The 26,711-nt window shown below is 46.2% G+C and overlaps 1 protein-coding gene across 1 annotated transcript in view; it reads right to left on the bottom strand.

Moving 5' to 3' along the window:
• The window catches only part of LOC8037623 (multidrug resistance-associated protein 1), a 106,822-nt gene extending 83,288 nt beyond the window's left edge, over positions 1-23,534 (bottom strand). Inside the window, exons 1-8 of the mRNA XM_040207238.3 lie at positions 23,512-23,534; positions 18,438-18,608; positions 16,189-16,366; positions 12,530-12,784; positions 10,765-10,830; positions 6,928-7,065; positions 3,645-3,791; positions 318-402 (exon numbers count right to left, since the gene is read on the bottom strand). Coding sequence (XP_040063172.3) covers positions 318-402; positions 3,645-3,791; positions 6,928-7,065; positions 10,765-10,830; positions 12,530-12,784; positions 16,189-16,366; positions 18,438-18,608; positions 23,512-23,534 — 1,063 coding nt within the window. The remainder of the gene's footprint in view (positions 1-317; positions 403-3,644; positions 3,792-6,927; positions 7,066-10,764; positions 10,831-12,529; positions 12,785-16,188; positions 16,367-18,437; positions 18,609-23,511) is intronic.
• Between the last annotated feature and the right edge of the window lie 3,177 nt (positions 23,535-26,711).

Genomic DNA, 26,711 nt, shown 5'->3' with positions numbered 1-26,711 from the left:
TCCCAGCAGCGGTGGTGGATGTAGCAGACGTCTGTATTCCTGCGGGTCGCTCTTCAGCTTGGCAGTCCACGGAAGCTTTGGCCGCCAGCAGTTGTGACGCTGTGACAAGAGCGACGCTCACGTTCGTACGAGCTTTTCGCCAGCAATCCTACGTCCAACCGCCAGGATCGCGACATCCGACATCATGACACTCCGGCTTCTGTGACGTCATTTGTTGCTTCTTCGGGACCACTATTGATGCATGGGCAGAATAGGACGCTAAATGATAGTAGTCGAAGACGCGCTTTAGGCACCGTGCTATATATATATAAAAATACCTTTCTCTGGGTTCGTTCCTACGGCGTCGTCGTCCAGTTCCTCTGCATCCAGGAATTCGGAGAGCCTTTTCAATGACACCGCAAACTGCGCGTGAGAACAGAGTAAGTTCCGGTACTGTACATGGCTTGTGAGCGACGTCATCGCACAATGCTTGCGGTCATTTTTTCATGTTCTTGCGGAGAACAAATTTTGTGGTGCGAGGTGTATGCTTCATGATAAGGTACACTCTCAAGAAAAAAGGCTGTAAAAGGGTGTATCGTTACACCCTTTGTCCCATATAATACACCCCAAAACTTCAATTCGACCGTACTGAGCCCTATACTCGAACAGGCGGCCCCATATTTTAGAAGGGGCTTGATACCGGTGCGATACAACTTTTTTAAATAGCTAAAGTACGTATAAAAGACCACATAAAGAAAACACCGAGTTTTTACAGTAGAGCCAAGAAAACCCGGATTATTTTTTTTTAAGTCAGCAAAACGTACATTAGCTATTTAATAAGTTGTACCACACAGCTATCAAGCCCCTCGTAAAATTTTGGACTGTCTGTTCGACTGTATGGCGCTGTACGTAGTATTGAAGTTTTGGGGTGTATTATATGGGGCAAAGGGTGTATTATGCACCCATTTACACCCTTTTTTCTTGGGAGTGTACGCGCTCAGCGTACCTTATCATGAAGCATACACCTCGCACCACGAAATTTGTTCAGAGCGACATAGAGAAAAGGTGTATATAATCCAATAGACCGATCTCACCAAGCGTTTGGCGCATGCGTGACACCGCCATAACTTTAGTTCGCAGGAGACGGGCAGCAGTGCACGAGACGGCTCGTGCCTCCTCATGCTCTGCATGCGCTGAGCTCCAGCCAGGTTGTCGCACGTGCAGAAAGACTAAAGTTCCCTCGATGCATTGCGGCAGCGGTGGCGTAGTCAAACTGGCTGGTGAGATCGGCCTATTATATATTTCTTATTGCATATCACGACTTCACCTGTTGCACATGTGCGCCCTTGTGACAGTGTTACGAAGCGCTATTCCTATCGGATTAATGTTCGCCGTGATCAAGATTTTTCCACTAGTTGTCCTAACTGCGGATGGAAGAGATCGATATCACTAAGCGTCGGGCGCGTGCGTAATGCCGTTATAACTTTAGTTCACAGGAGGCTGGCGCCAGTACCTGAGAGGCTCGTGCCGTCTCGTGCTCTGCGCGCGCAGAGATCCAGCAAGGTTGTCGCCCGTGCAAAAAGGCTAAAGTTCCCTCGGGGTTGTGTGGATATTTATACAGCCTGTAGTTGGTCAGCCATTTCAAAGTTGCGACGAGGTCCCTCGATGCATTGCAGCAGCGGTGGCGTAACTAAACTGGCCAGTGAGATCGGTCTACTTTGCGTTTCAAACGCATAGATAGGACCGAGTCCCACTAGAGCGACAACCGGAAACAACCAACACCGACAAGCCTAAAAAAAATCATATGAAGAAATCGGAGGACAAATTGCAGAAAAATCATCAGTAAACATTATAGAAAACATGCCACTAAACCTGTCGAGCACACATATCAGGAATTGTGTCACCTGGTTCATTTTTAAGCTAAAGTGAAAGTTCGTCACGGGGATTCATTACATTCCAAAACCATTTGGGATTATTAGTTAGCATGACTGGGAGGCACTCCTTATAAAAGTAATATTTAGCTTCTCCAACTGCGTTTTTGTTTTCACTGGCTGCAATGTTATAACTTGCCCAATATCCTTGCGTGTTAGTGCGCTTTGCGTTTCTGAACAAGCGTTTCTTTCTGTTCGAGAGCCTTCGAAGACGAAGAGTGAACAACGGCGATTGAGCGTTTGAACAGAGTGGGATGTGCTCATAAATCAATGAACTTGCTGTGTCCTTAAAAAAATCCCAATTAGATTAAAGAGAACGCTCTAGAAATTGACAAATAGAACTGACAATTGTCTTCATTTTTGGGTTTTGGGTTTCTTTCCACACTTTTTACGACGTGCGGTGTGTGAAGTTCGATTTCAAAATCGTTTCATGGTCCATTTAAATACTGAATCTGAATATTTTTACTCAGCAGAGCTATGTACAGACTACCTAAAATGGAACAGTCATATAGAACGAGCAATAGTAAAAGCTAATTAATCTTTTGTTTTATGCGACGAAATTTTAGATCTTCGTCACACAACGTTAAAGAAATACTCTACTTTTCTTTAGTAAGAACGATCCTAGATTAAGCGTGCGTCGTGTGGGACTCGTTTCACGACTTTCTTATTAACAAACTCGAGAAAGTTCAGAATCGGGCAGCGTGCTTTGAGCTTCACAATTATGACCCTTATGCGAGTGCTGCCGAAATGAGGGATAAGAAACGCTCAAATGTTGAAGAAAAAAAAAAAAAAACTAAGATTAAATTTTTCAATCGTATATATACAGTATATATAAAAGGGATTGATAAAACCGCCTATTTTCTGGAGCCCATCCTACGTCTTCTCCCGGTGCGATCATTTTGAAAGAGGTTGCTGTACCTGACAATTTTGCCTATTCATTCCTTGTTAATATCGCGATTGAGTGGAACGAGCTTCCGGACAACATTGTGTCAAATGACGATAGTGACTTATCCTTTTCTTACTTACCACACTGTATTCTAAAAAAAAAAGACACCTATTGTGATGCTTACATTTTGTATTTCGCCCAGTTAGGTACTTTGTAAACAAATAAATAAAGAAATATTCTTTTAGAAATGTCGGTACTTTTTAAATAAGTAAATAAATAAATAAATAAATATTTGTAGTCTACGTCGGGCGCCGTTTTCCCATTGAAACATTCTGAAAATCGCCTATAACCTTTGAACGAGGTAACGACAAGCTTCAAAACTTTCATCTGGTCCGTACCGCTAGCGATTCACTTGAGAGGAGACTACGCGTTGGGCGGTGCGTAGTTTACTTTTGCGGTAAAAGCGACACTATTTTTTTTTTGGGGGGGGGGGGGGGGGGGTGGTGGACACTCTGTATCGTAGAGTAGACCGGGGTGAGGGCAACACCACCTAAAATAATCAATCTGCGCACCAAAATGGAGTCCATCACAGTGAGATCGAGCGAAGGTGCGGATTGGATACGAGTGCTGCGTCAGTGTTCGGCTGCGCCTCGTGACCAATCAACGCGTCGAAAGACCCTCGGCTTCAGGCTCGGGTCCGATTGTCAAGTTGGCGCCCTCCGACTGTAATGGCGTTCCATGGAAGCGGGGGAAGTCGCTCGCAGACCTCTATTATTTTCGGTGTGGGTCAGAACAACACGTTAAAAAAAAAAAAAAAAAAAAAAAAAAAAAAAAGGTTATCGTCTTACCCGGATGAATTTGGACACGATGTCCGGCAGGGTGTACATCGGAAAGCGAAGAAGCAGGAAGAAGGAGAGGCAGGGGAACGTCAGGGAGGGCGTGAGCTGGTGGGCGGGGCTTACCAGCAGGAACGTCACGAACATCGCCCACAAGGCCTGAAAGCAACCATGATCGAATCATGAAAAACGCTAATATATATATATATATATGATTCATTGCTCCATTTTTTTTTCTTTGTTATAATCAGCTTTTTTTAAGATTGTGCATTGACTCAGCAATTTTAACCGATTAATTGGTGACATTTAACTGAAACGTTAATCGGTTAAACGGTACGTCATGTGAAGGCTTATAGAATTATTAAAATATCGCTGAATTATAGGTGTAACACTCTATATTTTGGGGATCACGATTGCTGCGATTCTTTTATACTCTTGACACTGTAGGATCAGTACTTTTAGCGAAGCAATTTAATTTATTTGTTTCTTTGGCATACATTTATGCAGTCAGCGGGTGACGCAAGAGGTGATAAAGAAATATTTTACGAACCTTAAGTTGCCCGCTGGGACAGCACAACTGAAGTAACTGAGAAGCGTGATATATGTATTATTTACCAATTAAGATTTTTATATAAGTAATTGAAATGTAAAGTTCCGGATTTTAAATAAATCGCCGTGATATTTTACCGAGGACTTGATGTCTCATACATCATGCAAAAGAGACGGTGTTCGTTGCAGATATGATCAGAGAACTATCTGCAGACAGGCTTTAAGCATGTTCAAGCATACGTACGTTTGCTTGAACATGCTTGAACACTGTTTGTATGACGATATATCATCCTCTATACTCACAAAACCTTGCAGTTTGACGACGGAGCCATAGAGTGCCCGGTCGCAGATTTAGAGCGCGAGCATCTGGTAGCACAGAGCATCAAGGGACCATTTCTCCGGGAACCCGGACGTCAGCGCTCAGCGTTTGCAGCGGCGAGGACCCGAAACACGCTTGTTCGCTCGGGAGAAGTGTGCTTCGGCGTCTCGCCGCAGCGGGGCGCCATTCACGTGGCTCTCCTCTCATCCGTTGTCTGCCGCTCCACCTTTTTCATTTCGGCGGCCGCTTCTCGTGGTGATATGCCAGGCTTTGTCAGTATATAGGACGCTATGGTATGACCAGTACCACAGGACCGCCACACAAGAAACAAGCACGCCTCGGACTGTCTGCATGCTGTCTCTTTTAAGCTGTATTAGCAGTAGGACTGTGACTTTACCTTAAGAAACGGTGGCGCGAGAGACGTGACAGAACACCTTAATTGTCAACGACGCCTTTATATTTGAGTGATTAATTCCTCGATGTTGAGCTTGATGTTGACGAGGGTAATGCCCTTCAGAACTTCACAAAATGACCCACTTTTGATTGAGTAAACGGTTGAGACTTTAATCGGCGGTTAGTGCATTCATCAAATACTACACTTTAAAAAAAGTTTAGGGCGTCTTCTTTTTTTCAAAGCAATTGGGAGGATCAATCGCTGCAATGTAGGGAGCGAGCTCGGCGAGTGGCGATGCTGGAACATGTCTAAAACTAAAAGATAAAAGAGAAACAGTGCTTTGTTGCATTCAGGTTCGACCTTTCGCGATGCTCAGTGCCACAGTGTGGACTATTCTTCAGGTGTAAACGTATGTATGTTCAGCATCTTAGTTGGCCGAGATTCCTCTACAGATTGCAGTGATTGGCTCAATCTGGTGCATTGCGGAAAAGCTCCATACTTCTTAAGGTGTACACTCTTATAAAATTGCCCGTACGTCTACTTTTCCGCGGAGCACTCGGATAATCAATCACCGCTGTTTATGGAAGGGGTTTCACGAATGGCGGAAATGAAAATAAGTTTAGACCTAAAAGCAAAGCCTATTATGTGACACTGCGCATTACGTGAACATGTCAAGCGTCGCGTTGCTAGTTGTACGTTAGCTTGAAACCTTCCATAAGCCTTTGCGTGTGAGTGGAGGCAATGTAACCATATAATGTACTATCAATTAGGGAAGATGGAGCGAATCACAAGATGCTAGTCTACAATAGATGGGGTCTGCAGTGTCACATCACTTTATTTTTAGGTGAAAACATATTTGCAGCCCCGCCATTCTCCAACCTTCTTCTGTTGACCGCAGTGTTTTCGCTTGACTGTGGTTAACGTGCTAACCACAGTCGACGTTAACATGACGGTGGTTAACGTGTTTGCGTTTGACTGTGGCCGGCTGCTTTGGAATCGCTTGTGAGTGCTTACCACGATAGAACACACACTGGCACAATCTATCGGGTGTCCCTGGAACATTTAGGATCTGCGAGTATTTTATAATTTTTTATTCGTCATTTGTTTTTACCATGAGCCTGAAATATTTTTCGACAATGTTAATAAGCGACCATTTCTCCTAGAGAGTGCGTAGATTTGATCATGGAAGTACGGCAAAACCTTCGGTATAGTTTTACCCAAATCGGAAATGCTCCAGGGCTATCCCCTAGATAACACCAGTGTGCCATGGCACGCTACAGTGTCATCTAGCAGTGAACTCACTGAGGTGAGTTCACTATAGGGTCCAGATCGAAGAGGGGGTTCATCTGAAACCATAGGAACACTTGCAGCTTAACGGCGGACGCCTCTTGCGGACATTGGTCTGAATTGCGCATGCGCTGCGTTTTCGCGTGGCGAGGAAAAAAGCGGGCGGAAAAGCGGAGACGTTTACAGACGATCAACGATTTCGTCACCTCCTCGCAGTTCTTATTTCATATGTGGCCCATAAACCACGTGTCTCCAATCGAGCAGTGGGTAACTCTATGCGATACAAGCTCTCCAGTGTTCTGTCGTCATAAGCAGTCGCGAGCACTTGAAACGCAGTCTTTCACACGTGAGCACAAATCGGTGAGCTAGCCTTGAGTGTCTTTTGGGAAAGGAGACGCAGGGACATTTTTGTGTCGAGCGTATATGATTGATAATAAAGTTGAGACTTGGGCGAGTTGATACATACTCTGGAATTAAGAAAAAGCGCAAAGAAACGAGGACCAGACGAAGAAGTAACACGGAAGCAGCGCTGCGTCGGTATTACTTCTTCGTCTGGTTCTCGTCTTTTTGCGCTGCTTTTAATTCCAAAAGATAATTGATGACTTACCTGTTGATACAATTAATGACAACGGACTACGTTTCGAATATCACATTCAAATGCCCACAAAATCACGTGCTTCTTTGTACGTGCGTGCCGATCATGCTTTGACAGCTGTTTAGCTCGGAGCCGCTCTTGATTCACTTACCATGTTTGGAGTGAAGGTCCAGAGGAAAAAGAACGCTGACTGAAGGAGCGAGAATGTCCTAAGGTGGGAGATCTCGTCCGCTCGGGTCTCGTTCACCTTTTGCATGAAAGGGTGCTCCCAGGCATTCAGCTTGATCACCTGCGTTCGTATTAACCGAATGTTCGTGTTAAGTGAGAATGTATGTCGGAATGTCCGAATAATTGAAAGCATAACGCGCTGGGAGGTACCACGAAGTTTTGAGGCTGAGTGGTCTGAGCGAAGTCTGTTGGGGCATAGCTCTCTTATCCTGAATGATAGTGGCAAGTATCATAAGTATTTTATTTATTTGGGTATGTAAAAATTTGTCATTTTCGTTGGCCGCCATAGCGGAAATGACGCAGGATGTGCAGATTATGCAGATTGCAATGACAAAGTTTACACGGGCTGGTGTGTCGGCCTTGCAAAATAGACTCCGTAGTGTATGCCGGTTTATTTAATTAAAAAATAGTAATAAAACTGCACGTGTACGCTTAAGATTGCTTACGTGTAGGAAGGCGAAAGGCATTATAGTCCCGCGTAAGAAATGTTTTCGAGTAATGTTTCTACACGTATTAAAGTTTAGGACGACGTATAGGACGACGTCCAGGACGGCGTTTTGGAGATCGACGCTAAGTACGGTGTCTAAAACGACCTCTAGGACGACTTCTAGCGCGACCTCTAGGACGACCATAAGGACGGCGTCGAGAATGACGTCTAGAGGACAACGTCGAGAACGACGCGTATAGGACGACGTATAGGGTGACCTCTAGGACGACGTCAAGAACGACGTCAAGGACAACTTATAGGACAACCTCTAGGACGACGTCAAGATCGACGTCAATGACAACTTATAGGACAACCTCTAGGACGACGTCAAGAACGACGTCAAGGACAACTTATAGGACAACCTCTAGGACGACGTCAAGAACGACGTCAAGGACAACTTATAGGACAACCTCTAGGACGACGTCAAGAACGACGTCAAGGACAACTTATAGGACAACCTCTAGGACGACGTCAAGAACGACGTCAAGGACAACTTATAGGACAACCTCTAGGACGACGTCAAGAACGACGTCAAGGACAACTTATAGGACAACCTCTAGGACGACGTCAAGAACGACGTCAAGGACAACTTATAGGACAACCTCTAGGACGACGTCAAGAACGACGTCAAGGACAACTTATAGGACAACCTCTAGGACGACGTCAAGAACGACGTCAAGGACAACTTATAGGACAACCTCTAGGACGACGTCAAGAACGACGTCAAGGACAACTTATAGGACAACCTCTAGGACGACGTCAAGAACGACGTCAAGGACAACTTATAGGACAACCTCTAGGACGACGTCAAGAACGACGTCAAGGACAACTTATAGGACAACCTCTAGGACGACGTCAAGAACGACGTCAAGGACAACTTATAGGACAACCTCTAAGACGACGTCAAGAACGACGTCAAGGACAACTTATAGGACAACCTCTAGGACGACGTCAAGAACGACGTCAAGGACAACTTATAGGACAACCTCTAGGACGACGTCAAGAACGACGTCAAGGACAACTTATAGGACAACCTCTAGGACGACGTCAAGAACGACGTCAAGGACAACTTATAGGACAACCTCTAGGACGACGTCAAGAACGACGTCAAGGACAACTTATAGGACAACCTCCAGGACGACGTCAAGAACGACGTCAAGGACAACTTATAGGACAACCTCTAGGACGACGTCAAGAACGACGTCAAGGACAACTTATAGGACAATCTCTAGGACGACGTCAAGAACGACGTCAAGGACAACTTATAGGACAACCTCTAGGACGACGTCAAGAACGACGTCAAGGACAACTTATAGGACAACCTCTAGGACGACGTCAAGAACGACGTCAAGGACAACTTATAGGACAACCTCTAGGACGACGTCAAGAACGACGTCAAGGACAACTTATAGGACAACCTCTAGGACGACGTCAAGAACGACGTCAAGGACAACTTTAGGACAACCTCTAGGACGACGTCAAGAACGACGTCAAGGACAACTTATAGGACAACCTCTAGGATGACGTCAAGAACGACGTCTAGGACTACTTATAGGACGACGTCTAGGACGACATCGAGAACGACGCCTGGAGGGGGACACTTAAGGAGGCTGTGGGGTATTTGCGTGGGCAGCCCCGTTTGCTTGCGGAAGCCACCGTAGATGTAGACTCTGCTGCCGATATCGAGGCCGTAGATGTAGACGCGGTCGCCTCACAGTCCATCTCACGAAGCACACAGCGAGCACAGATGAAATCTGAAGCGCACCTTTTACACACGGCGGTCTGGGGGTGACATCACGTTGATGATGTATGATGACGCTTGATGACATCACGCTGATGACGTGTTTTTATGGACATCTTTCGGTCACAGTGCGGACGGACGCGGCTTGTTTTTCACGAACTGTGAAGTGAGGTCGTCCTAGTGGTCTGGGGTGATTTCTAGGACGCGAGTGCCTTGCGACGCGGTTTGGCTTTGGCAGTGCTTTCTTTTAAAGGTGTATCCACACGACGGACCAAATTGCTGTTTTGGTCCGCGGGCCGCGCATCACGTGATCTTACGTCACCGCTTTTCGAGGTCCGCCGGCGGTCCGCGGCCCGCGCTTGTGAGAAATGCCAAGCCAGTTTTCTCGCCCGGACCTTGGCGGCGGACCGCGGCGTTTTTAGTATAATTGAAGTGCTAAGTCTGGCAACAAGCTGACTTTTGTTTGGATTGGAATCCAAATCCAAAGTCGTGTTCTTTTGGCGCCAACTGTTGAAGACGAAGACGACAAACCTTTTGTTGTGCGACGATGGCGGCATGGTGCAACGATGCAACTTTTTACTTCATTGCGCTCGTGGAGCGATTTCCCGCTCTGTGGGACAATAGATGCATGCCCTTTCCGGTTCACTTAAGTCCTCCTCGTCTTCAATAGTCAACGCCAAAGCCACCGCGGCCAAAAGTCTCTTTCGTTCAACCTCCATCTTGGCTCCTTACAAATAGCCTCAAAGCAGCTCGTTGCACGCGTTTGGCGGAGCTGTGAGGTCGAGGGTTAGACCGGCCCGTTCACTCTGTCGTCTGCTCTTTTGGTCCGCCGTGTGGATGCTCATTGCAGCCGGGCGGCCCGCGGGCCGCGCATCACGTGATCTATCGGTCCGCGGCCCGGTCCGTCGTGTGGATACACCTTAACCAGTCTCAACTGAGACGCTGTCTCAAGCAAGTCGGCCCTGGTCACTGAACTCCCCAATTTTCTTAAGCGCCTGAACATGGCATATCTGTTACAAACAAAATAAAACGTCCCTGAACGAAAAAAATATAGCGTAATATTAATATTGTGATACTCATTTTGAGTCTCGCGCCGTTTTTCTATTCGTGCTTGTATTTAGGGTTGACGTGCCCAAATAGAAGCACGTTTCTTTTTGTGACATAGGTGTAAAATACTGGCATTAAAATATATTTAATCGGAATGCAGTGTCCCTAAGGGCTTTTTTGAAACGTGTTTTTATTTTAGGGTGACGTGCCAAAATAGAAACATCTTTCAGAGCTGCTCCTAAATAAAAATGTGTCTCGCGATGCATATATTCCACTATTTGTTTTACTTTATTTTGGGACATACGTGCCCTATGCAGGCAGTTAGCAAAAAAAAAAAAGTTTCTAGGAGGTCAGTGCTCCTTTCAGTGCTCCTTTTTTTTTAGCCGGATTGTTTTACAAATTACCACAAAACACCGAAAACCCAAGTTATGAATGAAGTTGTTATTTTCCCAATGTGATATCCAGACAAGGTGTGATAATAGTACCTTAATCCCGTTAAGAATTTCGGTGATCTGTCGCAGCCGGGAGTCCTTGCAAGTCATTAGTAGTTTCTGAAAAACAACAACAAAAACATATATGTCCAAGCCGTCGTCGACCCTCAAGCGCCCCAGGAGCAACTTTTTTGTTTTATGAAAAAAAAAAGAACGACATGCACCTGATCGTTTTAGGGAGAAATGTTTAGCTCTTGTTGAAATGAAAAATATTAGGTCAACAAACTAGATTTGGGCAACGCTTCTCCTGAAACGTCAAATCTCTCTGCAAATCTCTCTCTCTCTCTCTCTCTCCGCTCCTCCCTTCCCCTTAATCCAAACACCTGCCTTGGCTAGCAGTGACATTGCACTGGATAAAATTCTCAGCTACAGTGTTAAGCAGTGTCGTCATACCTGAAAGAGAGACCGACCTTACGCTAGCTAAACGCGAACTTTATTGTGGTCAGCTAGGGTGACTATTTCAAAAGTTTACCTTTAGGTTTTAGGTAATTCATTTTCTACGCATCACTTTACACTCAAAGCCTGACGTCCGCCGCGATCGATACTTTCATCCCGAAAAAAGTAATTTTTTTTAATGTTCCTTTCTTCTTTTTTTAAGGCCGGTTCACGTAAACATTACAGCGCTAAATGAACACTAGAACCAGCGCCGATGCTGCGCTAACTTGAACGTAACTTGGCACTGATGCAATGCCGTACATCAGTGCTGTATCAACAATATAGTGCGTAGTCAGCTCTGTATTAGCAAGGTCAGCACCCATTTTCAGCGCTGACTAGTAGCGCTGAGATGCCGTGTTGGTGTACGTGCGATCAGGTCTTTAAATGATTCTCCGTCGTTGGTGAAACACCGTGTATATGAGCGATATGTCTTTGCCTGTATCACTCTTGTACATGTTGCACGAAAAGAGTAACCGATTACAATCACAATTGCTCTTGCATAAAAATTCTTCAGTTAGATTACTCGATTACTCGAGACGAAAAGTAATTGGCCATATCACTTAAAAAAATAAGCGTCACGTCTCCGATTTCTTCAGATTTTCAAAACGTCAGTTTTCTGCCAGTTTGAAAACGGCTATTTCGCACAGTCCATTACTGGATTAGAATCACCGAATCATGAACTACTTATCTTCTTAATGCAGACATTCAGGGAAGCCATCTTTCTTTCAAAGGTTTGGTTCAACGACTCCTTGGTAGGAATCATTGAACAAAAGGGCGCCATCAGAAAGGGGAGGAAAAAATGAAAGCCGTTTACAAATCCCTGTAACGCCGAATCGGAGCGCAGATCTTGAGGAGGAGTAGGGAAGGGTACTGAGGGGGGTCACGTCACCTGCGGGTAGTCACGTGACCCCGGGGGGGGTCACGTCATCTCGGGGGAGGGGGGTCACGTGACCTCGGGGGGGGGATCACGTGACCTCGGGGGGGGGGGGGGGATCACGTGACCTCGGGGTCACGTGACCCCCCCCCCCCCCCCCCCCGGTTACACCGACGCCGACGCCGACGCCGCTGAGGCTGGAGACGGGCCCCTAAGAGATGTGCTCTAAAAGTAACGATTACAAGTGAGTGTAGTACCTCTAAAGGTAATCAGATTACTATTGTGATTATTTTCTAATAAATGTAACCAGATAAATAAAAATTACGAAAAAGTAATCGATTCCAAGTAATTTGAGTAGTTGTAATTCGTACCGTACCAGTCTGGCCTGTATGCATATATTTGTGAAATTGATGCACTGGTTTACGCGCTACATTTTGTTTCGTTACGTACCTGAAACTTGTCGCAGTAGTACCAGATGCAGGCGGATGCCAGTAGGCAAAAAAGCATGATGACCACTAGAGCGAAACAAGAGGGACCCAAGTAATGCCAGAGGAAGGCAAGTGCAGCGACTATCTTGAGCGGCACGCTCCAGCAGTTGTTGACGGACGTCAAGAACTGCCCCACTTGCGTGACGTCGATGGACATCATGTTCATGATCTGCCCCGCTGTGTACTGCCGAAGGGAACCTCCAGATGTACGTAGAACCTGGAGCGGAGGGTTGATTAAAGTATGCCCAACGGCATTTCGATTAGTTAGTGAATTGTTATTTGGGGCATCTCAGGCTGGGGGGGGGGGGGGGGGGGGGCTTTGATGCCTTATTCAGTCCTTGCTATGGGACCCGTATAATACCCCATTTTGCGGGAACTTAAAAAGGCCTTCAGATCTCGACCCTGCGCGTCATTTCGAGCTGACCACCTAGACACTGCGCGTCGCCATTGACGTGCCCTGGTTCACCAACTTTTAAAGGGGTTCGTTCTGAAGGTCTTTCAAGTACCCGTCAACCAGAGCTACCAAACGAGAATAGAGTTTCAAATAAGGAAGTAAATTGGTTTTGAATAATTAATACCCTATTGAAAAATCTCATTTGTATGAGAAATTTCGGTGTTCAATAAACACGTATGAATCATACAAGATATATGAGAACTATATAAGATATATAAGTACAAATAAGAACCACATAAGAAACCTCTCACAAGTTTCTTATATGGTTCTTATATATTCTTATGTTCTATATATCTTGTATGGTTTATATGTGCTTATTGGACACAAGAAATTTTTTATACAAATGGCTTTTTCACTAGAATATTCATCAACTAGTTAGGAAACAAAAGTCATTATTACGGTTAAGCGATTGTTGCCGGGCGCCATCAAAGCACTAAAGCAAACATTGACAATGACTTACGAACGAGAGCGCTCGACTTTATTAAAACAGTCACACGCAGGGCGTTGAGAGTCCCGAGCACCTTATTAATGCACATTACAGGGAAAAGCTGACGGCGTCCGTCTCTAGACAAAACAATGGAAAGGGAAGCGCGCCGCGTAGAGAGGAGGAGAGTAGTGAAGGACAAAAGGGAGAGGGAAGCTAAGTCAGGGGGCGGAAACCAATGCGCGCGCGGCGAGGCGAGAGGGAGGTTACGTCACGGAGAGGAAGCCAATGCCCGCGCGATTTTAAACCAATAAGAGCCGAAAAACGGTACATGTCTAGCTACTATTAAGGCGCGTTCACACTCTTGCAACCGAGTGCGACCGAGAAAGACTTCTTGAGACCGGATGCGCTGAGCGGAGCTGGTCCTAAGAGATCGCAAGAGGCTTAAAAACCGGTTTGGTATCTCTCGGTCGTACTCGGTTGCAAGAGTGTGAACGGGCCTTTACCCTGTTAGGAGCGGGCCCAGTGCAGGGCTACCCCTACCTAAATTGAGTCTACTCACTTCGAACGGCGTAAATATTGCTCTAATATTTTTAGTGAAAAACTATTTACCTATAATATCATTTTTAATTAAAAACATGTTGGTGTTTTTTTAAGTTGTTTGCGACGATAGACAACCACTGAGGTAACAAATGTAGCTTTTAAAAATACACTAAAATAAAAAATAAAGGGCTTAGTTGTGCTACGTGATTTTTAAATTTTATCCACGAAACAATTTTTTTTGCGCAATAATTTTGTTTTCAGACGAAATTTAGGTGAAAGTATCCCGCCCTAGGCCCTACCCAGGAACGTACTTGACTACGCTACATTTCTCGGTTCTCATTGGCGAGAGCGATAGGTGACGTGTGGAATGTTCGTTGTAAAATTGCTTCTCCGTGCAGTGTTAGTCTTTTAATGGAACATTTTTTTATATTTGAGAAGCAAATAATCTAGATAGAGTCAATATACTTTTTTCAAAAAAGTCTTGAGATTGGTTTTCCGGCGTCCGCTTCGGTTTCAAACGATAACAAACATGACTGACGGCGTTTGTGGCGTGCTCAACGAACCTAGCTAGTTGAACTTATTCATTTTTTATGAGCGCGAGTCGTTCTGCGTTCATCGAAGTGTTTAGAGAGAGATCTCCTCAACTTACCTAGTAGTCTGCAGCAAACAATAACTGTCCCAAGTACGCGCCTTCGGGCGCTGTGCCGGTGCTTGTTCTGGTAGCGGGACTGGTCTATAAGCCTAGTGTCCCCCCCACGCCTAGTGTCCCACGCCATCTATGTTGCTTGATCTGGCTTGACTTATTCGTTTGCGAGTGTAGATGCTGAATAAAGGTGTTGGTTCCCGTAAAAGCGGCCTAGCTGCTCTGTAAATTGTGTATCCGTCATGATTGCAACCATGGTTTTAATACCGAGAAGACACTAAAATAAAAAAAATAAAGTGCTTAGTAGTGATACGTGATTTTTAAATAGACACAGGTAAGAATTTGCGAGTCATTTTGGCGGAAGGCAATCGGGCGTTCGGCTCACATCAAGTTTTTTCAGGTATGTTCCCGCCATTTCGCTCGAAGGGCAAATAGGCCTCAAGTTTTGCCGTGCACCTGGCCTGCCAAAACGATTGATTTTTGGTCGCGTTTTAATTGTGCTCCATGACGCTCGCCGCCCTTGCTCGCAGATGCCGTGCGAGAGGGAAAAAAAAAGAATCAAGAATAAAAGAGTTGAAAGAGCTGCATATTTATTTCCTTAATTTTTTTTAGTCCTGTTGGTGTCTTTACCGCACATCGACAGACGCTGGCAGACACGTGTATTAGACCATGGCTGGTACTTGATGGAACACTAGGGATTCACTAGGGTTGACCAAACGCCATTTCATTGAAACATGTTTCAGAGAACGGGCACGTTGTATCGAAGCTCGGTTTAGAGAATGTAGGGCCTCAGTTTAGAGAAACGCCACTAAAGCGTCTACCCTACGACCGAGCTTACCCAAGCCTTGCTCCCCCCCCCCCCCCCCCCCCCCCTCCCTACCCGCCCCTGTAAACCAGGCGAGACGCGAAAATTCTGCGTCGCCAAAGCCTGAATTTTTTCAATAAAAAAAGAACTAATGCGCGAGAAGGATTGCTGTCACCATTTTCTCAAAACTGGGTTCCTCTCCAAAGGAATTTCGTAAAAGGGGGCCCCTAAACCTGCGTCTGCTAAAATAAGCTTCGGTAAAATAGATGCCTCCGGAATGCTACAACGCCGCTTTCATGGTCGCGTCTTGCGAGCATTGCAGACGACGATGGACGGTGCTGGAATAGCAGACGATGCTGGAGGCTGCCACGCATCTGCTTTGACGACTAGCAGGCGGTGTCAGACACCAGACTAGACGCACCGAAACGTCTGGAGCGTCAACTTTCTCGCAGCCCACTTTGGATAGCCAATCGCTTTGGTTCACGGAGAGCGCTCTGCGAATGATAAGGCTGGGAATATGTTTCGACCTAAAACAAGTCTGTGCTGTCACTGCTGTGGCACTGGGCATGATGTTTAATGCGCTTACGTCGTGCTGCAGTGTCACTGTGTGGACTGATCTTTTAGATCTAAAGCTTTAAATACATTTTCAGCGTTGTCCTTGGCCTCCCTCCGTAGAAGACAACAATACGTGTTCCCATGTGCTTTGCGAAAAAGTAGACCCTCCAAAGTTTTAGGGCGAAGAAGCGCCTTACCTTTTTGTACAAGGCACAGGTAAGAGCCGACTGGACCTTGAAGGCACCGATGCTCATGAAGTACGCACTGTGCGCGTTCGTTACGCCTCCAATGAACTGCGAGAGCCCGTATGCCGCGGCGTACGCGAAGCCGTGCCAGCCGTGCTCTTTCTTGTCTCCGATGTACGCTAGAAGATAGCTGGGAAAACAAGCAGTGTACAGCGAGCGTCGAGCAGTACCAGGGAAAGACATACGCTGTCCCCAATGCGGAGCGCAAGTATCGTCTGCTACTTTTGCAGGGGTTGTTGTGGTCACGTCAGGACGCCGAGCTCTGATTGGCTTTGATTGAAGGATAGTGGCAACGTTATTAGATTTGCTCAGTTACGGAACTGGTCATAGACGCTGCTTGCACGAGCATGCAGTACCCCCCATCACTCACCACGACTCGCCTCCCGTCGCTCGACGCGCCAACATCTGCTGTGGTAACTGCAGTATATTCTATGGAATACATACGATTCGCAGCATAGCGTCTAGATGGCGTTCAAGGTCTGCTCTATAGAGCATACAGTTATGAAACGCAAATCTAGATGGCGCTTCAAACGACGGGAGGCGGACTGAAGTGAGCGAGGGGGGAACAGAGGTAATCTTGTAACGTTGGATAGTGGGTAGACCTGAAGGCAACTTGCTTTGAGGTCTACCCGCTATCCTTCTATCGGAGCCAATCAGAGCTTGGCGTTCTGACGTCACCACGTCCGCGAGAAACGTAGCAGACGATACTTGCGCTCCGCATAGACAAGCGAACGTGTGATGTAAATTCCTGGAATATCTTTCTTTTGAACTGGCAGCTTCACATACGTTGACTGGAACGCGTCTTCGACTGGTCTGTTTAGTGGCATGTAATGGCCATACGTCAAAGGTGGACCCGAAGCGGCAATAAATGACGTTCCAAAGGTCGGATATCGCAATCCTGGTAGATAAAAATAAAAATACCGGCAAAAAACAACAACAACAACGAGCGAGTGTTGTTGTCGTCGCGTATCGCGGATATTCAGCAGCCGAACACCCGAAGTTTCCATGGACCGTCAAGCTGGCGAGCGACACGCAGCACAACCGGCGTCTGCGACATCCGCTGCTAAGACACAGCCAGGATCGGGGCCGGTGACAACATGGCGCTTCTGTGATGTTTGGTGACGTCATGGGGTGGAAATCGAGGGACAATTAACTTTTGTAGCGTGAGCTACACTGGCCGAGGTTGAGCAGTTTCGCGTGGCTCGCATCATGAGCCGTGCTCCGCGCTGCGCATGCGCTAGGAGCAGTGACGTCACACGGCGCACAGCTGGCGCGCCGAAGCCGCCGCCGCCGCGCGCTCCGCCGCGCGCTCCGCCGCGCGCTCCGCCGCGCGCTCCGCCGCGCGCTCCGCCGCCGCCGCGCCCGCCTCGCCGGTCTGCGCATTTCAGAGGATTGACGTCAGAGCCGCGGCAGACGCACTGACGCCGCCGCGTGCCCAGCTGTGCCCCTCCGTTGCGCAATAGCCAAGTCTGGCGCTGCACCGGAGCCGCTAGATAGCGCCTCTCATTTTGTGCGCATAAGCTCACGCTACGTATATCCGGGCATAGCCGAACTAAGCCACCGTAATTTTTTACGGGGATGTAAACACGCCAGTCGGATACGCATTGCAGACGCCGTATACCATCGCACCCTTCTTTCTTTATATATTTATAAGACTGGTAACCCCCTTTTGGAAGATTTCGCAGGAGGGGTTAGTACCATTTACTACGGATAGAAGTTACTCAAAGAGCATAAGGACGGGTATTAAATATGCAAATTAATATGAAAATGCAACATCATCGATAATACAAGAAACACATAATCTTGAGTTTCTTTCGTCTTTTTTTTCCCCACAGAGTACTACAAAAAACAAATAATCACGATATAGAGGAAGATAACTATAGGTGAATAGCGAGGCTGAAGAACGCGTTCTTAGCAAAACTTCGTCTGCGATTTGATGTTCCACGCACTCCCATTAAGCCCATCGTCTCATCGGAATTTCATTTTTACGCCGACACGTTTTTCTTGGCTAAATCTGATCCTCACAACGGTCTGCGAAAAAGCGGACCAACGGTTTCTTTTTCTTTTTTTTTCAAAGTTGGAGTAATCATAATTTATTGAAACGTAACAACTAGAATGAGTGAATAAATATGGAATAAATTTGGGGCAGAATCCGGTAATGTGCCCGTCGAGATATTGATGAGTGTGCAGATGGTACTCACCCGAGCATGATCGGTGGGACGAAACTAGACGCGATGTTTGTGAGTTCCATTAGCGCGGACACGAACGTCTCCCAACGACACATTTCCAGCACAACCTCGTAAAGCTTCCGTTTCGTGTCACGTGTGGCACGAGTTTCCGTGACAAAATCTCCACTTTCGTTTACTAATGCCCTTCACTCGGGAGAAAGAGAAAAAAATATATATATCGAAATTAGAACATGATGTTTGCAGGTAGCAAGGTACAGTTAGTACTGTAGTATCCGATGGTTCAATAAACGGATGCGTGGCCTATAATAATCATGCTTCTAACTTTCCTGATCCGTTCTTCGGTGTTTTTTTCTGTCCAAGCCGCTCTCTGATTGGCTGCGAAGCAATAATAGGTTGTCTGGGACACACCACGCCAGGTATTTCTTATGGTATCAATGACAGCATAAGCATTTAAACAAACATCAAGATTTATTTGTAAGGATAGAAAAAAAAAAAAAACAGAAAGAAGCCCAAAGAAAACGTCTCGAAATACATAATAAAAAATAAACAAAACTAAAAAAAAAATTAGGACACAGAAGATTTCAACACAGGACATTGCCTATACGCCCTGTCCAGTGTGCCTCTTTTTTGTCCTCGTTTTTTTTTTTTTTTGGCGTATTTCGCATTATGTATTAACACCAACTAGCCTCACTGATTTTAAACAGCGCACAAAAAGTCGGCGGAAGAGAAAAGGACAGTAGAACGAAAGAGCGCTGTTCTACTGTCCTTTTCTCTTCCGCTGACTTTTTGTGCGCTGTTTAAAATCAGTGATGTACCAACTAGCTCAAATTACCACTTTACCAACTAGCCCAACTCGCAGTCTTAATACGCCTCAAAAGGCCAGCAATAAATACGTAATCAATTATCGTGCAAAAAAAGAAATCTTTGCGTGTAAAAAATAAAAGAGATTTACATTTTGAACAATTTTCACTGGGGGTGTGCGAATAGTGCGTCGAATCGAATAGCGCAGCGGCGTCCCTATAGCTTTTGCACTGCTGAAAGAACCGGCCGTCTTGGACAGGAATTCACACCCTTGCATTGTCAAGGGTGTGAATGACGCAGTGCTATTCGATTTGAACCACTATTCGCACAACCCTAATAGACAACTTCAATAAACCCCTGCATGCAACACTACAGGCGTTGCGCTCTGGGAACTCTAGAGTGGTTCAAGTCACCAGGCTCGATCTAAAATGGACCGTAAAAATCGACACCTGCACGTAGCAATCTAAACTTTTCGTCAAAGGTCTTATTCACAGGTGGTTTTTTCTTGTAAAATTACAAAGCGCAGTTCTCTTTCTGTAAGAAATAAGGCCAAGAAACTTGCCCGGGTCTACGGTGGGCAGCCACGCTGACGACAGGGGTCCGGTAGTGGGACGTGTTAGGCGTTCGTATTGATAGTTGGCGCTACCTGCTTATCGCGACGGCTCGCAACCACCGTGGTTTATTAAAATGAATATAATCTTTTTGAAATGTACCTTCAGTTAAAAAAATAAATGCGAACAATAAAAGCAAAACTTAAAGTAAAAAAGTCGCGTCTGCATAACGACGGCGCTTTTGCTGCCGACGAATTTCATCAGCGTGTCGTCTGCTATCTTTCATTGCACCTTCCGACGCTGCTCCCGACGCCATCTATCAATACGAACGCCAAACACACCCCGCTACTGGACTTGGTCGTCTGGGTCGCCGCCCGCCGTAGACCCTGGCAAGTTTCTTGCCCAAATTTTTTACTAAAAGAGAACTACGCTTTGTAATTTTACAAGAAAAAACCGACCTGTGAAATACACCTTTGACGAAAAGTTTAGATGGCTACGTGCAGGCGTCGATGTTTACGGTCCATTTGAGATCATGCCTGGTGACTTGAACCACCCTATAGTTGGCCAGGGCAGGGAGGGGAGTGGCATGGTTTCGGTTTCGATCGACAAGTCGAGAAGATATACGGAGAGCGTGGACTATTAACGACCGTTATCTCATGCTTTCAGGTCCCGTAAGCGTCATTTGTGGTCTCGAAACTGACCTAAATGGCCAGACCTCGAAGCTTTAGCAAAAGTCCGAGACGTATAGTTAGTATTAACACATGCTTGTTGTATTTTTGTACTCGAGCCTTTCTGTAAGCGTTTCGAGGAATGTGGACTAGCCAGTGCTGGGAATCTCGACACTGCGAAGCTCGGTGTCTTGCTTGTGTACGAGCTAACAAGCTGTAACAACCAACACGTATGCATACATCGAGCTCGCACCTTTAGATTAGCGTTGCCGGTCAGGAAGTTTGTTTGCTTTGTGCGTCCATAGACGAAATATAACTTTTTGCAATTGTTATTTTTCGTAATACGCCTGAATACGTAAGGTAAAACTCGGAGGCGCCATTGAAAAACTCAATTTGAACACACTTCTTATCTCTTATCTGTACTGACCCGCAGCACTGCACGAAGCAAAGTCCCCACCCGCTTGCATTCCACTAATATTCAAAATCCCGTATGCGAATGAAGTTCATACAAACCGTTTTAAGAAAGCAGAAGTCGAGCACTTGTGTAAAAAACGTCGCACTGTTCCCCGGAAGGGCGCCGGACGTGCGTGAACTCCTATGCGGTGTGCCAAACGAACGAAATTATTCAACAGGCATTTGACGCTCACTAATGGCCATCATATTTGTTATGTGTTCGCCTTCTTCCTGACTATGCTGAGATAATTTCAGACACACCGTAGAGACACAAATCTTGGGCGTGAGTAAAAGCTCGTCCAAAACGGCTTAGCGAGGAGTAGAGGGCACTTGTTAGGGCCTCTGTCGTTGCTCGCCGATCTCAGTGTTTGCGAAAACCTAATCTCCTATCAGCATAAAATTTGAGTGGGAGATTATGGTGACTCGAGGAAGACATCATAGTAACTTTTGTGCAGTAGTGAGGTCGAATTTATTGCGTTTCCTTAAAAGTTCATGCGTCAACGCTGTGCTCAAGTTTGATACCGCTGTGGGGATGCGGCTTGCTTTTCGCCCAATGAACTAACAAGAAGCAGACATTTGGCAAACAAAATACGAGTAAGGCTCAAGATGTTCAAATTTCAGTTGTAGTTCACTAGTACTAGACGGGATTATTTAAATGTAGCTCAAAGATGCACTCGTGGGGTGAGGCGACTAAGCCACGTCTTACTACGTTTGCATACACACGCACAATATACGGTGTTTCGGGAACCAAGGAAAGTGCTCCGGTCTTTGTTTTACATCGCTCGAGAATGAGAATATTGTGCATTACTGAAAAGTCAGATAATTGAAAACGCAAGCTGCGCATTCGGTCATGGCGTCTTAGCATGAAATGAAGCTGCGCAATCGAAACCGAAACTGAGGTGCCAACTAGTTTCCAGAGTGCACTGCGTAGTATTTTGCCGCGATGGGGCGCTTCGATTTTTGAAGAAGTCTATTCTCACCTCAACCTGTCTTTTTTTGTAGTCGCCAGATGGAATGCCGTTGACACCGTAAAAGCTTTTAAGCCCGTACAGAGCGCATTCAAGGATGGCAACTCAAGCTTGTTTCGAAAGCCAAGGACGACGACCCTGAAGAAAAGGAAAAGTGCCATAAAGTCAATCTGATGTTTTTAGAGCGCAGCTCTTAGGCGCCCGTTTCCGGCTTGAGCGGCGTCGGCGTCGCCGTCGCCGTCGGCGTAACCGCGAGGTAACGTGACCCCCAAGGTCACGTGACTCCTGGAGGTTAGTGACCCCCCAAGGTCACGTGACACCCAAGGTCACGTGACTCCTCAAGTCACGTGACACCCAAGGTCACGTGACTCCTCAAGTCACGTGACCCCCCGGAGGTCACGTGACCTCGGGGGGGGGGGGGGGGGTGTCACGGGACTTCGGGGGGGGAGGGGGGATCCCTCCGGAGCATGTTCAAAAATGAGGGGAGGAGGAGGAGAAGGAGGAGAAGGAGGAGGGGTCTACCCTCCCCTCAGTACCCTTCCCTCCTCTTCAAGAGCTGCGCTCCAATTCGGCGTTACAGGGAGTTGTAAACGGCTTTCACTTTTTTGGATACATCTTTCCAACTCTTATCGCCCGGAATAAACGCCGAGTCGCTGGACTATGGGCCCAGGCGCGGTGTCCGATATTCTACAGAAGAGCTACTGCGCACGCTCGAAACGCCTTCCACATCCCAAGAGACAAAGATAGCAGCGCGGAGGAGAAGGCTATTAAAAGAATCCACATACTCGCGAAAAAAGAAATATATATATATGTATATATACACCCCCCCCCCCCTCCCCCAGGGCCGGGGGGCGGTGCCCTTGGTATCCCTCGGGCCCCGCCGGTCAGTGTTTGCCATGCCAGTGGCGGCTGTTTCAGGGAGGAGGGGGGGGGGGGGGGGGGAGGGGGCAAAACACATGCCTGCCCCCCCCCCACCCTGAGAACTGGCCTCCCAGTTGGTACGCCCATGGTGATGGGCCTTCCAGGGAAGAAAAGAAGGGCGCGTGAACGGCACCGCCTACGGAAGATTCGCTCTCATTTCTGAAACATGCGGCGAGATGGCGCCGCATGTCAGGAAAAAGCCGCGAAGCGCTCGACCGCTCCTTCGCGCGCTTCGCCAGAGGGACAGATCGCGTTTGTGCACTCCGAAGCCGACGCTGAATAGCTCAGTCGGCCAATAAAGAAAAAAAAAAAAAAAAAGCTCAGTCGTCAAAGCACTTTGCTCACAGTCTCAAGGTGGTGAGTTCAAATCCCGTTGGAACAGACTTGAGCCCCTTTATATGGTTCCCCAACGCTTTTCGCTGTATTTTTTTCGTGAAACCCGGCAGCTACACCCGGGTGTTACACAGTCAAACATTAGAGAACTCAATAGAAGTCAGCGGACAAAACACATCTTGCGTTAAAAAGATTTCCTAAGGATGCACTTTTCGGGTAAATGACGCTCGGCCCGACTTCTTGATCTTCTGCTGATGTGATAGGTGTAACGACGAAAGCCTCACCTCCATGTGTAGGCGAAGAATGTTCTTGGAATCAACGGCCATTCTCTTAAAACGCACTGAAACTGAAAGACGAAGCAGTTAAATACCACCCAAATAATATCGCTTACAGAGTAAGAAGGATCGAGGTCATGGTCTTTTCTTCACACGATCTCTAACACTCTCGCCACGTTATTGTTGCTGACAGCTTCAGGAGCACAGGGCGTCGATTTTTTATGTTCACGCTTCTTGCGTCATAATTCGTTGTTCGGCGCTCTTATTGACTAAAGCCTCAACCTCATGGGCATAAGACCAATACTACAGCACGTACACTAAAGGCTCATTCAAACTGCCCCATTTTCTTACGTTAAGTTACGTTACGGATAAGTCACCGAAACATTCGTGTGTCGAATGTCGCGTGTCATGCTTTCTCCTTGATCTGGTAGCCTCGCTTAATATGAAGCACAGAGGTACCGGTGACTTCAACGCAATACTTCCTAACGTAACTTAAAGGGGCCCTGCAATGACTTTTTGACTAGTTTTTAATTTTCACTGAACCTGAGCGTACTGAGCGTAGCAACTTAATCCAACTTTTCTGAAATTTCGCTTTATTTTAAAAGTTATAGGTAAATTAGAATTACAAAAACAAGCAAAAAATAACCTCCTTCATGACGTCGTAGGTCCTGCCTTGAGTGGCCTTGAACTAGAGGAGGAGTAGTGAGCTCATCGAGCGCATACGGCTGCCGCACTCCGTGTCGACGGCTCGAGAGGGAGCCACTAAAGCATGTGTTGGATAGGCTGTATGAAGCGGGCGGCCAGGGCAGCTCGTATTGCATTTGCAGCGCGACTAAACACTAATTCGGCATAACATTTCATTGGCCACAAACGACAGCAAACACGGGGTAAAGATCAGTTCAGAACGGGAGCCACTTCGCGCTGACGCACCGCCAAATTGCCAAATAGCCAACAGGGCCCGCGCCGAAGGCCTTCAGAACGCTCGGAACCGGTCGGATTCTTGAGCCTGTATACGACCACAGCGCCGCCGCGTACATCCGGGACCTTTCTACGCTCCTCGTTTGTCGTAGCCTCATCCCACTAGCCTTTTCTAAGTACAAAACGAGCGTGTTGGTAACTGTAATTAGACATGAGGAAGATACACAGAAAGGGGGGACGGACAACGTTGTCCGTCCCCCCTTTCTGTGTATCTTCCTCATGTCTAATTAAAGCCTTTTCTAGTATGCGCCGTTTTTGTTTCCGCCGCTTGGTGGCGGGTATGTCGACGGGTCATTTCTCGTTTCCGTACTTTCTAAACTGCATTTTTTTCTTTTCTGATCTAAAATAGTGAACAAAAACTACTTTCATACATAATTGAAACGGTTCGCGACACTTATATTTTGTATCTCGACTAAAAAAAAGCTCTTAGCGGCTTTGACCAGTGGCAAGCCCAGGACCAAAGACGTCACATTTTGCGCGCTTTCGGTACCGCGGGTCGCCCTCGTCGGTGGAGGAGGTTTCCGCGTCGTCCGGTTAAAATATGACGCGCTGATATTTAGTTACTCTCTCCGTGCCCGCTGGCTTGTTCCAACCCCAAGAGACGTGGAAACCGCAAAAAAGGTAGACGCTTAAATATGATTGCAGGACCCCTTTAACGTGAGGAAATGGGGCAGTGTGAATGAGCCGTAACGTTTTTATGGCACTTCAGATGGCGCGGAAAAAACCGGTTTCTCAACTTATCGCGCTGACATTTACTAGGAAGGTGCAAAAACGTGGAGGGAGCATGGGGTAGAAATATCGACATATTAAATTACCTTGTTCAAGAAAGAAAAGAAGAAAAAAAGAAGAAAAGCCTGTTTCGGGTTTCGGGCGAGTCCGGTTATGGCGTCGTCTGCGAATGCTGCTGCAGATGCCACAAAACTGGTTCTTCTTTTTTCGTTTTTGAACAAGGTAAGCTCATCCGTGGATATGTTCACCCCCTGCTTTCATCACGTTGCACCTATGTAGGAAATCGCAGCGCGATACGTTGAGAAACCAATTTTTGAGTGTCGTCTAAAGTGCATTATAAGCGTTAGTTTCCATGCTGTAGGATGCGTGTTAGTCTCTACGCCCTGTGTTTATTGAGAGCTCAGTGATTCCAGTTCGCCAAAGTACTTTCTTTAAAATACCCGTGCGCCTAATCTTTTGCAAAGATGTTGAAGAGAATTCGGCGAAAGAGAACGCAAAACAAAAACTACACAACAACACGTGCCTAGGTCTAAACACGAAGTTTGCCACATTACACTCTGCATGATGTATCATTTGCTCAATTCACGCTCATGTCACGTTACAGACATCACGTTTAGGCCTAAGTATTCTGTAAAGATCACTGCGCAGCTACCTTCTTGCAGCGCACGCGGTGGACTACTAATGTTGGTGCGCCACGTGGAAAATATTAAGGTGCTCGTATGAGCGAAAAACATCACGTCCACAGCGACAATGTCAGCAAGCGAAACAGCTTGCTTCTTGTCTGCGTGTACATGGTATTACTAAGCCAGAGTACCTTGGGTCATTTTGTTTATTGAATGTGCTGTGCCATATTTGTTTCTTCAGAGGAAAATCCTGGCACTTCCCCTCGAAAATATTAGAGAATACTTAACACCTGGAGAAAATTATTTTCTTGGTGCGGACCCGTTTTGCATGGTTGGAAGGGCTGGATGCACACAGTCTTGTACAGGTTACTCGAAAACATTAATGAATTAAAAATGCAACGTCTTTTGGTTAAAAAGTATTCCAATAGATTACTCGATACTTGAGAAGAAAATAATGGGCCGTTGTTGAAAAAGTAACCTTTACTTTTTTGATGACTTCAAAATTTCACAAGGACACATTTTGTGCCATTTTCAAAAATGGGTTTTCGTGCTGTTCATTATTGAATTCAAATCATTTAATTATAAACTACTTATTTTCTTAATTTACTAATTTTGGTAAACAATCATTCTCTTGGAAACTTGATTCAAGGATTTCATGGTAACAAATTTGTATAAACAAAAGGCGCCATTAGAAAGGGGAGGAAAACCTAGTGATTGTTACAGGTAATATGAGTACTTCCAAAGTAATCAAACTTATCTCGCGATTACTTTTTAATAAACGTATTCAAATGATTACAAAAGTACTCTAAAAAGTAAGCGATTACAAGTGTTGTCGAGACCGGTTGTAACGAAGTCGGTTATAACGAAATAGCGGGTATAGCGAAGTGATTTCTGATTCCCGTTGGCTTTGTTATAACTGGTCTTTGATTGCTTGCAATGAGTACCATACAAATGTGGATGCACCGCAGCCTTGCTGCTTTCCCCTA

Source organism: Ixodes scapularis, unplaced genomic scaffold, assembly GCF_016920785.2.
Source record: "Ixodes scapularis isolate PalLabHiFi unplaced genomic scaffold, ASM1692078v2 PGA_scaffold13__105_contigs__length_92229423, whole genome shotgun sequence".
Lineage (NCBI taxonomy): Eukaryota > Metazoa > Arthropoda > Arachnida > Ixodida > Ixodidae > Ixodes > Ixodes scapularis.
This window is presented reverse-complemented; position numbering and strand designations above follow the sequence as displayed.